Source organism: Echinops telfairi, unplaced genomic scaffold (assembly GCF_000313985.2).
Source record: "Echinops telfairi isolate 266 unplaced genomic scaffold, ASM31398v2 ScPeMD7_1;HRSCAF=3_0, whole genome shotgun sequence".
Taxonomy (NCBI): domain Eukaryota; kingdom Metazoa; phylum Chordata; class Mammalia; order Afrosoricida; family Tenrecidae; genus Echinops; species Echinops telfairi.
The window spans coordinates 66085990-66099656 of NW_022103896.1; the positions used below are offsets into that span (position 1 = coordinate 66085990).

General features: G+C 34.4%; 1 protein-coding gene across 5 annotated transcripts in view; it reads left to right on the plus strand.

Annotated features, from left to right (window-relative positions):
- Positions 1-232: 232 nt before the first annotated feature.
- STAU2 (staufen double-stranded RNA binding protein 2) overlaps positions 233-13667 on the plus strand; it is a 316631-nt gene continuing 303196 nt past the window's right edge. The window contains exons 1-3 of one of the 5 annotated variants that reach the window (XM_045284675.1): positions 253-306; positions 2988-3044; positions 10977-11107. In XM_045284675.1, coding sequence (XP_045140610.1) covers positions 10994-11107 — 114 coding nt within the window. In that variant the 5' untranslated portion in view covers positions 253-306; positions 2988-3044; positions 10977-10993. Of the gene's footprint in view, positions 307-2987; positions 3045-10969; positions 11108-13667 lie in introns of those variants that run through there. The other 4 variants (XM_045284806.1, XM_045284756.1, XM_045284722.1 and 1 more) reach the window with 4 other exon arrangements.

The following is a 13667-nucleotide window of genomic DNA, read 5'->3' on the forward strand; positions in this document are numbered from 1 at the left end:
TTTAGATAAGATGAGAAATTTACATATGTGGTCACCCAAGAACTCATTCATCACCTGTCACTAGTGGCTGCTGGATTGGACAACACTGATATAGACTACTTCCATCATCATAGAAAACTCTATACCCATCTTTATGGACTTCATTTTCTATTTGACTTTGATCAAGGGCATGTGTGTAAACTGCTGATCATTAAGGTCAATGATTAAGTTGAACTTTATTTCTTCATTTTCACTTTCCAGTGTTTGGAGCCGTGAGGGACATAGCAGTTTGGTCAATATTGTCTTAACATGCTTCAAATAAATCAGGTGAGTTTGCATTAAGGTATGCCATACTTATATGGTGCTTTGGCCATAAATTGTATACTATTTTAATTCTGCTGTTCTATTAACTATAACTTGAAACACCGCTTTGTAGAACAATTACATACCATATCTTTAACATAGGTGATTGTGCAAGGTAGGGAAAATTTACTAAGGATTATAGCGATAGCCTGGTTCATAATTTCTGAGGGTATGGAGCTGAAGGCTTGTTCTTGTTGATGTCACATTCTTGTGGACAAGTGGCTGTGTTCAGAGTGCAGGTGACAGTGTTACTTAGGCTTAGTAGGCGGCAGTACTGCAGGCTGAAAGCATTTCTATGAACAAATCTTACGAAGTAGTTGTATCAGTAGGTTAAAGAGTTTCATTTTCTAGGACACTGGAAACAGCTAGGAGCAAGGGCTCTGCTAAATGTAATACTGTAGCCTCACTGGAAGAAGTATTTCCTTAGGTGTTAGCATTTCTCCAAGAACTTTACATTGAAAAATTTATCTTTTTTGATCAAATAGGTTAGTATATCATAACTATAGTGCTAGAAAATAGTTCTACTTCTTTTGATTGCAAGCCAACAGAGAAGTAATTAATTTTCTCCTCTGTAATTATTTGTAATTATTTCTAATCTCACTCACTGTCTAAATATCTTCCAGTTCTTGTGTGTCACACACCATGGTTAAGCCAATGACTTCCGAGTTTATATTTGCTTTAAACCTTTTCTTCTGTGCTCTGGACTCATATAGCAGTTGTTAACTTACTCTCTTAACTTAGATAACATTATTCATCTCAGAATTAATGTATGCCCAAGAAAGAATTTAAATGCTTCCGTTAATACTGGACTATCTCAGTCCTGGATGGGGCCACCATCAGTCACTGTTGCTTCAGGGGCTTTACACAGGAGCTGACCTCTGCCTGGACCTCTCTTCTCCCTGGTGCTTGGCTCACTGCTCTAGAGAGCGGTCGTCAATTCCCAGCATAGTGAATGCCCTCAGAGCACTCTGCCCTTTTATTTCATGACATACAGCCAAAATGTATATTCATATGCAGCTACACTCAGATACATACTTGTCTCACATTCTGTCTCCCTTGCTAGACTGTAGGCTTCATGAAGCAGGAACTTTGCTTATTTTCTCTTAAATCTCCAGACCTTGTCTAGTTCTTCTATAAAATGAGTGAGTGAGTGAAAGGTGCTAGACTTAGCACTAAAGCAAGAAATCTAATTTTTTTTCACTAGTAAGCACTTAGTTCTGTTGTCAGTTTTGGCAGTGTTATGATGCTTGCTTTGCACAAATGCTGTTAATCTGAACTGTCTCTCATGCAAAGTTTTGACTTTTCTTATACTAGAAGTTTTTCTTGTATCACAAATATTGCTTTCATCAAAGACATTACTAATGTAGGTTTAAAGGAATCTTAAAACTACTGTGTTCAGTGCTTCTTGTAGCTTTTCAAGAAGTAGCTATCAAATCCTACTGAAAGTATCTATGGTGCTTATAACACTTGACTTGAAAACTATTAACGGCTTGGAAATTGCTGCTAAATGATTTTTTTAAATAAATACTTGCCATTAATTATATGGGTACAAGTAGGATACTTTTACTATTTTTTTTACCCTATGCAGGTGGAAATAAGCATATAGTTTATAGCCAATTTATTGAAAACTGTAGTTTATAGATTTATCATACTATAGATTTACTAACTAACTGTGTTAATGGGCCACATTGAATCAGGCATATAATTCCTAGGCAGCATTAAGCATGACCATAAGCAGTTCCCTGGCCTTTTCTAGACATTGCCTGGGTGTATATATATATATAGTTTGCTTATATTAGATAAGTATTCCTAGAATTAAATTTAAGGAATTTCAGGTGACTATAGGTTTCATCTCTTATGGAGAGTTCAAGGTAGATGTGAAATGGCATAAAAATATTATTTAAACTGATCCTACACTTGAGATTTACTGTGCAATATTCAACACAGTTATGCATTTCTAATGTTCATATGATACATTTTATGAAGTAGAACATTATGTGAACACCATATTATACAGGCAGTTCCTAGATTATCAATGGGTTCTGTTTTTAAATTTGTACATAAGTCAGAATCGTTTCATGCGGTTCCTATCTAGCATAAAAACATTAAAGAAACACTTTGTGTTACACTAAAACATAAAGTAATACAGTAATTGTTGTAATGTTTTGATGCATGTTACAAAGTAGTGCCCATTTATTATGATTTTTTTTTGGCCATTTATTATTTTGAGCCACGGTATGTACCTTGACTTTTTAATATAGCAGGCTTTACTGGGTGTGGGACCACGGTGCATGTGGTCAGACGTTATCAAAACAGACATGCAGCATATGATTGTACTATCTTTAGATTATTAGTTCTAAATTTTAATTTCAGAAGTTGTGTGATTTCTTACAATGCAGTATTAAAACATCCTTCCATCTATTAAAATGACTGGGCTATTGAGTAAGATTGATGCCATGATAGTCATAGTATTGGTGTGGAACATGGAGATGTTCCCTGTTCTGTTGATGATGCTGGCACGTCTGCTTTTAAGTTGTAATCCTCAGCTACCCATGTGCCATTCATGCTTATTTAAGTAGAAAAAGTAGATGTTTTTGATAAAGCAAAAAGAAAAAAATAAAATAATTCCACTATTTTTTTTACAGAGATAATCACTGCTAACATTTTGGGGTATATACTTCCAAATTTTTTTTACTATGCAGGTATGTTTTTGTGTGAATATATGTTATTAAAAAGAACTGGGATTATATAACACATAATTCTTTGAATGATTTTATCACCCGCTGTTTGGTAGTACTAAAATTTATTTAACCAACCCTTATTGTTGGACAGATTTTAATATTGTTGTTAACCACATTAAATGTTTTTAAAAATAATACATCTACCTACTAGGCCAAGGGCATGGAAATTAAAAAAATTTTTTTTGATGTGTAAATCCCCAAAGTGCTAAATTATATCATGCAGAAGTCTATGAGAATGCTTATTTCCTTACTTTCTTGAAAATTTTTCAATCTTTACCAATCTGTCTGACAAAAAAGTGGCATTTCTAAAATTTGCTTATACCTGATGCTCTTTTGTGTTTGTCTTTGGTATATTGTTTATTTGTGTTTCCTGTTATCATTTTCTTTGTATTTATAAATACAATTATTTTGATTATACCCTTTGGGAATTTTTAACCTAGTATTTATAGTCATTGATGTATATTTTTTCATTCATTAATTACCCAACAATTAACTAGTGGGAATCTACTAGTTTCCAGGGTATGACACTTGGTAGGACTTTGGTATTATTTTTGGTCTTTTCTCTCTGAGGATTAATTATGAGCAAGTAGGGAAAGGAAGCTTATTTTAACACTAAGCATTAGTAAATATGAATTCAGAACACGTGTACAATAAAATAATATTTTTAAATGATTAACTCGAATAGAGTCAATTTGAATTTATTTATTCTTTGGAAATAGCTGGTGAGGCCCACTTGGTAGGTGTTAGAAACTTGGAAAGCCCGACTGAAGTAGAGCAGGGGAGGGCAGGCTAAGTTATACCAAAATATTATAGTGTAAAATATGAAGCTACCACATTGTCATCAAGGGCAGCATTTGCCCAGGCCTGTAAAGCTCAGGAGGCAGGAATGGATAGGAAAGAAGGATGAATGGAAGCCGGGAACCTGGGAAGGAAGTGAGAAGAGGGCCATGCCATTATTGTTTTGGGGATTATGGTCAGTGTCATGAAAACAAAGTGTGTCTGAATGATTGGATGAAAAACCAGTTTGCTCTGTAAGCTTTCACTCAAATCACAAGGAAAAGTTGAAAAAATAAAGGCCTGGGGTTTGGGATGATGATCAGGATCTCACAGGTTTGTTTTGTGGAATAAAGATTATATTCTTCCCAGTTGTCCCAGCATTTTGTTTGTTTGTTTGTTTTTTATTTATTTATTTTTAAAAATCAATTTATTGGGGCTCATACAATTCATCACAATACATAGATCAATTGTGTACAGCACATCTATACATTTGTTGCCCTCATCATTCCCAAAATACCTTGCCTCGTGGGTCCGCGGAACAGCTCATTTTCCTTTCCCCCCCCCCAGTATTTTGTTAGCTGTTATTGACATTACTAATAATGTTGCCATTGCTCCCTGGCTCTGAATTGGTGGCAGCGCAAGGCAGACCTTTAGGCAGCCCATTGAGTGAAGTACTTGTTTGGGGTAGGGAACCACTGGGACACTTTCTTAAGCCCACACTGCTTGCCTTCTGGTGCTCTCCTCATTCTTGCTACAGTTACCATTTATTCTTGTATTTTAAAAGCTGCTTCTACTTATTTACCCTTATTTTCCCCCCATGAGTTTGATTGTGGAATAACATCTCCTCCTTTGTTTGCAACCATAAAATATAAAACTAAGGAGGGTAGATGTGTAAATGGCCTTTGCTTTCAGTGGAGTAGCAGAAACTGGATTTACTCACTTCATAGCCAGTGTAGAGATGGTCCCTAAAGATCCCTGCCGCCTGGTATGTACAGTTTTATGTAATCTATCCCCAGGCAGGTATCAGGGTTTGTCTCTATGAATAATAGACTAAGGCAGAAGTGATGAGAGCATTTCTGAAGATCAAAGTCAAACTCACTGCTGTTGAGGAGCTTCCAACTCCTGTAACACAGGTAGAATTGCCTCTGTGAGTTTCTGAAACGGTAACTCTTTAGGGGAGTCTTATCTTTCTCCTGCCAAGTGGTTGGCCAAGTTTTTGAATTACTGACTTAATGGTACCATAAACCCACAGATCCAAGCAGTTCAGTGAACCCCAAGCACTATAAATTTAAAGCAATCTAACAAAAGTGCACCATAATCAAATTGTATTTGTGATAAAGAAACCTTTAGAAAAAAGGCATGTTCACTTTAAGTGCAGATGAACTAAGATAAACATGACAATAACTTTCTTATCAGAAACCAGATAAGAAAATGACAATAATGTAGCATCCTTAATGAACTGAAAGGTAAAAACTGTTAACCTAGAATTTTATACCTGACAGAAATACCTTTCAAAGGCATAGATGAAATAACAATGTTTTCTGACACACAAATGTTGAAAGACTCTATCCCTAATTTGCCTCTACTATAAAAAAATTTAAAGAACATCCTTCAGATGGTAACTACTTGGGTAAATATATAATTTTTTTTCTTATGATTTCAATCTTTTAAAAAGATAACCTGAACGTTTTAAGCAAAAAATAATAGCATTAAGGTATTTATCACATACCACAACAAAGTGCGTGATAACAATAGTGCAAAGGCTGAGAGGGAGAAATGGAAGATTTCTATGTACTAAATGAGGTAATAGACTATCACTAGAATTTGGAAGGTAACATGCATGCTAGAGACTGTAACCCAAAACTCATAACCAAACTCACTGTCATTGAGTCAGTTCCGACTCATAGTGATGCTAAGGGCAAGGGAGAACCCCTGTGGGTTTCCAAGACTGTAACTCTTTACAGGAGAAGAAAGCCTTGTCTTTTTCCTGTGCATGGCTAGTGGTTTTGAACTGCCAACCTTTCACATGCATTGTTCTGAGTTTTTTGGGAGAAGCTTGAAAAGTCTCCTTCCTCTCTAAGCCTGGTGATTTGCTAATCAAATTGAAACTAATCTAATCACTACCTCTTAAAACCTAGCTTCCTACATCCCTTTAGCCCAAAGATCCCCTGTACCAACCTTATTTATAGTACTTACCACCTCTGTTTATTGTATTTATCTATTGTTTATGTGCTTCTTTCTTTCTTTTGAAAATAAACTTCTTGAGGGCAGGGGCAAGCAAAACGGAGTTACAGCATTTTGGTTAAAGGATTCAAGTGCTGGAGAATCAGGAAATTTTCTAAATGTATAGAAATAAACTGGTTAGAATATATCTATTTTGTTTTATATGCAGATAGTGTTGTTTAGTGTATATGTTATACCAATGTTTCTTCCCAAAGTTGTGGGGCGTTAAATGCAAACACATTATATATCACCCAAAGCAGAAGGAAATATCTTTATACATATAAAAAACCTTCAGTGTAATTCATGCCACACTTGGGAACAGTACAAACAAACATAGGGGGTTATAAGCCAGTGGAAAAGTAATAGCAAGTACATCCTTTTCACAGAATATTAAACAAGTATACCCATCTACTATGAATAAAATTAACTTATTCTAACAAGATATTTCAACCTAGAATATTTTAGTTTAGGAAACCATGAAAAACAATAATGAAAAAAAAAAAAAGAAAAACAATCATGTAGGTAAAACAACATCACTCTGTATTGATACTTGTTTGAACAAACAGTTGTTTACAGTCGGGATAATAATGAATTCTTAGGTATTGTTAACATTGTTGCAGCTTCTCATTCATTCATATAACCAGTCAGTGAGATAAAACAACTGTTCAATTTTACTGTTGATGAAGATGAGACAATTTTTTTCAAGGTATCATAATACATGAAAAGTGACAACAGATATGAGATTGGCTTGTAACCCTCACATAATTTTTACTGCCTCAAAATGGTGAGGTTTTAGCTTATGAAATTTATTGCCATTAGATTTATTTTACTTCTAAAATAGGTACCTCTGACTTTAGCTACAAAATGGAATTATTGCAAAATAAGGATTATCCTTAGATCACTTGATATAATAAAAGTAAATTAATAAACAGATACATTAAACTTATGCAACATTACATGTATATCTCAACTTTTACACTAATTTCAAAAAAGTTATATATAAATAAACTTACATATCTATTTTTTAAAATCAATTTATTGGGGCTCATACAATTCATCACAATACATAGATCAATTGTGTAAAGCACATCTATACATTTGTTGCCCTCATTATTCCCAAAATTCGCTTTCCTCTTGGGTTCCCGGAATCAGCTCATTTTCCTTTTTTCCCCCTCCCCTTCCCTTCCTCCTCCCCTCTCCCCCATGCACCCTTGATAATTTATAAATTATTATTGTATCTCTATTTTATAGACTAATTCATTTCATAATTTTACCTTATCAGAATTGTAGATTAATATTTATATTACTCCTATCATTGAGCCCTTACAAGTAGTTAATACTAAAAAGATTTCAGATTAACTAGAGGAACAGCTATTTAATGTTTTAACCATTTGAAAATTTAAAAAGTTAACATTATTGACTAGCTACTTTTTAATTAATCAACTTAAAACAGTTTGGATTTGGTTATCAAGCTATCAAAGTAGAATCTACAGGCATTTTACATACTCTTCAAACCAACACTTCAGTCATACTTTCAAGTGTTTTACAGGACTTATGTCACTTTTATCAAGTAGAATGTCAGCATTAATGGGATATGAGCTCTGTGCCATGTTAGCAATTTCCTTTAGATGATTTGATGTTTTCTTTACCAAATAAGTTCACATAGCTTTAAAAATTACAACTCTAAGTACATTTTAATGTATTTAAATAATTATTAAAATTTTTATATTATAAGAATTTCGTACTAAACCTATGCTAAGATTTTTTTGTATCACAATAGGTCAATATGCACTATTACTGAATTATGGAAATTACATAGCGCAAATGCCAAATATATGCTGTTTAGGGTCTTGCATATTTGTCTAATTTTTACCATATTTTAATATTTTCTTATTTTTAATAAATTTTTAGTCTGCTTTTGCTTTTTGATATTCAAGTAGCAGTGCTATCTGATATTTTATGCCAAGATATTACAAGAACAGTGGGTTACTCATTGGGCTGCTAAGAAGCACATTGTCAGCAGTTCAGACCCACCAGCAGTTCCAGGATAAAAATGTAGCTGGCTGCTCCAATAAAGATTTAGTCTCAGAAACCCTAGGGAGTACTTTTTCTCTGTCCTATGATTTGAAATTGCTACATTTTGATGGCTGTGGGTTAAGTTGGTATAGTCCCAGGTCAGCTTATTTTATGTGACTTCTGAATTGAATGGAACAATATATATAAAGTGCTTTTATAGTGATATAAAATGAAATAAGGTAAAATGCAGGCTTCTTCCAATCCTTGACTTAGTTTGTCTTTTACTTGTTCCCTAAAATACTAATTACTAGTTTTTTTTGTTGGGTGGGTGTGGGTGGCAGTTGTGTGGGGGCATGTTGGGGAGAGTGTGCAAACCACTAGGAATGGTTTATTTGTAGAATTAACTTCTAACTGTATTGATCTTAGACTTGGTTGCTTAGATTCTGTTTCTTATTATATCTTACAAAGTATTTATGTAGTTTTCTTACAAAATGGTTTCTTAATTATAATGATTATGATCAAGTCATTGCAATAAAATATTGGGCCTGCCAAGAGTATGAGAACGTTGAAAGATATAAATTAAGTTTTACCATTGAAAATTTATAGATATGTTCCAAAAGCTAGGTATGTATTCCCTTATTCATGTAATCCCCATACATTGTGAGTTTAGTTTAATTGAGCAAGAAGTTAATCACTTGCATATTCTGTGCTTAAATTACGTAAAACAAAACAAACTTTTTGCCATTGATTTATGGAAGAAAAAGTGAAAAATAGATAAATGTCTGTAAATAATGAGGGAAGCAATTCAGCATAATTTAACAAATTAAAAGACTCTGAAGCCACAATAAAAACTTATACTTTCTGGTAGTTTGAAAAACTCTACCATCCTCTACATTACCCATTAAATCTTTATTTTTTTACCCATTAAATCTTATCCTCACAACAACCCTGTAAATGAGGATATAGTCATTCCTTTCATCAAAGATAGACTAGAAAGCTTAGTAGATGTAAGTAAAGATTCCTTAAACCAATTTTGGGAAGGCTTTGTTTTAACAAGGCACAAAAAGCACAAAGCCGTGAAAAAAGGATTGATAATATAAATACATAATTATCCTTTTCAATAAAACTTTATATATTTAAAAAATTCCATAAAATAACCAATAGAAAAAAAGGGACAGTTTACAGAAAAGGCTAAATAACATGTCACAAGATTACTATTTTGTTTAATGCAAACTAAAATAATAGTGGAATGCCATTTTTCAGCCATCCTATTAATAGAAATTCTATGACCATGCTGTGTGCTTTCAAGGATGAGGGGAGATGGTAATGTTCCTGTTGCCAGGTGAAGGTGATTTGGTGTCATTCTTTTGAGAGTTATTTGGCAGTGTACTCTCTTAGAAGAGTAAAATTTATGAATAACCTCATTGTCTATCATTAGGGGACTAGGCAAACTGGTACAGTATGGAGGTGGAGAGCATGTAGCAGATAAAAGTTGTGACCTACATCTTTGTAAGTTAAAATCTCAAACAGGATGAAAAAATTTGAAAATGATGTGTTCATTGTAATACAATTTCTGTGAATACAAAACCATATATATCAAGACTAAATTTTCCTGGTTATATGTACATTCATATAAATTTATTTTAAAATATCATGGTGGTGTCCAGGGTTACGGGTTGGGCTGCTAGCCACAAAGTCAGCAGTTTGAAACTGCTCGCTATTCTGAGGGAGAAATGTGAGGCTTCCTGCTCCTGTAAAGCGTTACAGCCCTGGAAACCCACACCGGCAGTTCCACTCTGCTCTGTAAGCTCGCTATGAGTCAGAATCAACACCATGGCAGTGAGTTTGTTGTTTGTAGATATACTGTAAATTCATTTTGTGGTAGCTTATGGAAAAGATAAAGCGAACTTCATTGCTGTGTGATACTGGTTTTTAAGAAATAAGACAAAGCAACATGGGGAATTTTAATAGTTTTCAGTTCAAGTAGGTTATATGGGGATTGATTAAATGATTCTTTCTAGTTATTATTTTAGGATTTCTTAAAAAAACTAAGAAGGCAAAGAAAGTTTAATTTACTTATACCAAACCAGACTCACTGTCATCCAGTTAGTTCTGGCTCATAATGATGCCACATAGGGTATCCAAGATTGTCAATCTTTTTTTTTTTAACAAGTTTTATTGGCACTTAATCCACATATCACACAATTCAGTAGTTCAGTCAATTGTATAATTATTATGTAAATATTTATAATATCTGATAACCTCATCTTTTTCTTACAGAGTAGCTGGTGAGTTTGAACAACCGACCTTGTGTTTTGCAGTCCAACTCTTAGCAGACAGTGGCACTGGGGATCCAGGGTTACAAAAAATCAGCAATTGGAAGAGCTAGGACTCATATTTAGAGTTTGACTTGCACATCCAAAGCTTTTTTTCTGCTAACATGCTGCCTCAAAATTCAAAAGGGAAAAAAAACCCCAAAATCAAATAATTAAAAAAGCTTGATAGAATTTAATTTTGTTGTAAGAATAGTCAGGAAAATTCTGTCTTTATGGTGGAAGTTTTTGAGAGGACAGGAAACTATAGAATAAATATTAAGAACTTTTAAAAAATCTTAAAGCATGTGTGTGTGCATATACACACTATGTATATTAACTTAGGTACTTTGGAAAATAGTCCTAATGTCTTGCTTTATATGTGATGCATATTTTTACTTCATAGAATAGAAAATATTAGATGATTTAATTTTTTACACAACATCCATGACAATAATTTAATCCAAATATACAATGTGACTTCATTCTAAAAAAGTCAAAACTAGTTTTTCTCCATTTTATAAAGTCATTCTTTACAAAAACTTTACAGCCTTTTTATTTGCAGCTTCTCTCCAAGATAAAATGGCAAATCCCATAGAGAAAACTCCAATGTGTCTGGTAAATGAGTTAGCCCGTTTCCATAGAGTCCAACCTCAGTATAAACTTCTGAATGAAAGAGGGCCTGCTCACTCAAAGGTAAGGTTTTGACGAGAGGTGGTGAGACATACTTATCAACTCTATCATATGTATAATTTCAGGTTTTAATTGTGCCTTGTTTAGGTGGGTGTGGGGGGGAAGCAGTGGATGACATGAATGCTTTTAGTTTTATAGTAATTTTATTATCTTGGAGATTGTAACGTTAAATAATGTCGTAGCTTGTTTAGTTTACAAAACTCTTATTGGGTGGTATACTTTGTAAAACCTTAACAAAACCATATGAGATAAGGACTTTTCATTTCTATTTTATAAAAAAGAAAGTTGGACCCAGAAAAGTTAAGCAACATAGCACTTAGGGAATACATGTGTGTTCTTTGACTCTTTCCATTAAGTTGCAGCTGCTAAAATAAAGTGAGGGCAGAGTCCAAGTAACAGACTTCATCTAGTGAGACATTCTTTTCCCGTGTAGCACTTACTTTTCTGATTAATTATTTATGAAACTGGAGGGTATCCTTGTTATTCTCCATACATTGACATATGATATTGTTCTTTTTTTAATGGAAAAGCAAATCGTATTTTCATATTGCCATACACATGTTACATGCATATTTACTACAATGAAGTGCAACTAGTACATTGTCTCTAGTTCTGCTCATTTGCTTGAGTATCTCAGTTGTCCATAGTTTGTCTTGGAGAATTTTTATTATCTTGGGAGTTGGAAGTATGATAATCATAAATGATAACGTCGTCTGTGGAAGCAGTTGATTCTCCATTGGTGGTACAGTATTTTGCTCTTCTGAATTTTGTTTGGCATTTGCCCTCTCTGCTCTGTAGAATCGGTTTTGACTCCTAGTGGGCTGTAGCAGAATGGAGTGGTACCTTGTCCTGAGCATCCTCACAATCCTTGCTATGTTTAATTCTCTAAGTGTTGGTTAATCCAGATTAATTCTTCTTCACAAAACATTTGGCTTTCCTGTTGTTTTAGTGGCACCTCCCTCAAAATAAGGAAAAGAAGATCAAACTAACATTTTATTCAATTTTTTTCCCCTATTAGACGCTTTTATGAGAGATTTATGGACAACAATTTCATTTGGTGATGATAGTGCTTGTTCTTTCTTAAGTTAGCAGAGGAAACAGCATGGCCGTGTCTGCTTGTCCAGCTATTTATTCTGAGTTTTTCATATCTATTCTTCCCGTAATCATGTTGAACTGATTGCATTTCTCTATATTTTTAGTATTCTTTTCACATCTCTGCCTTTGCCTATGTGGTAGTGATCTCTTGTCCTTGAAGGTCCTTTTGACCTGATGTATTTTTGAACATTCAGCTCCTGTATTACCCCACTTTCCAAAGCTATGCGAAATCTCTGATTTTTCCACTGGGGCTCCAGCGGGACCTGCCTTTCTTAATTTCATTCCTTATACTTATATGTTTGTTAGTCATTATTCTTGTGATAGATTGACCTCATTTTAGGGTATGTATTTTGCTGCTCTGTGATTTCTCTTTCCTCTGCCCTCCATGCTTCTCGTTGCCAATTCCAGGTACTCTTCATTGATATAATCCCTCACCTTTGCATTTCATGTCATCAGACCGATCACCATGGCCCTTTAGTGTCCTCTGGGAGATTCTTCCTTGTTTATCCTGGCTCATTTTCATGTGCTCCAACACTCCTGCTAATTTATGGTGATTTCAGAGCCTATATAGATGATTGTACTAGCTTTTAGTTACTTGAATTTCTCCAATGATCGTGCCCTTCATCTCCTTTTAGCTACTCATTACTGTGACCTTAACATTACCAATAACTGAGACCCTCCATAATTTTATTTTCAAGTGTGCCTCTCTCTTATACTCACCTAACTTTCTAGTTCATCCCCTTTAATAGTTTGATTTCAGCAGTCCTTTTACATCGCTGGAACTTAAAACCTGTTGATTAGATTTTTCATGTCTCTTACTCTTCATGTAACTCCTTACCAATAAACTCACTGTGTTGAGTCTTTTCGAACTCAGTGACCCTATTGGGCAGAGTAGACCTTTCTCTAGGGTTTCTGGCACTGTAACTCTTTGCAGAAACAGACAACCTCATCTCTTTCCCATGGAGTTGGCTGTGCCAAACACTTAACTCACTGCATTATCCTGCTTAAAGTTCATATACCTTTGCATGTACCCTTGATCTCTTACTCGTTTTGATTCTGAGTACATTTGATAAAATTCCAACCCCAAATCCGAACTGTTCCTTCCCTTCTGAATTACAGAGTAACTGCTTGTAGAGGCCAACTCTTTTAGTGTGTACCAGGGTCTTTCATCTACTCAAAGACATTCTTCCACGTTAGTTCTGCTGTGATGTGCCCAGCTCTGTCTCCCCATCCTTTGCCTTGTCCTGTTTTCTCCCTTTCACTGTTCCCTTACTGTCCCCTCCCCTTTTCTTATTTTATTAGTTTCTTCCGCAAGAGGTCATTTTTTTTTTCTTTTTTAATTAAAAGATCATTTTATTAGGGGCTCTTACAACTTATAACAATCCATACCTCAATTGTATCAAGCATATTTGTACATATGTTGCCATCACTTTTTTTGGCCATCATTCTTTTCTTTCTTTCTTTTTTT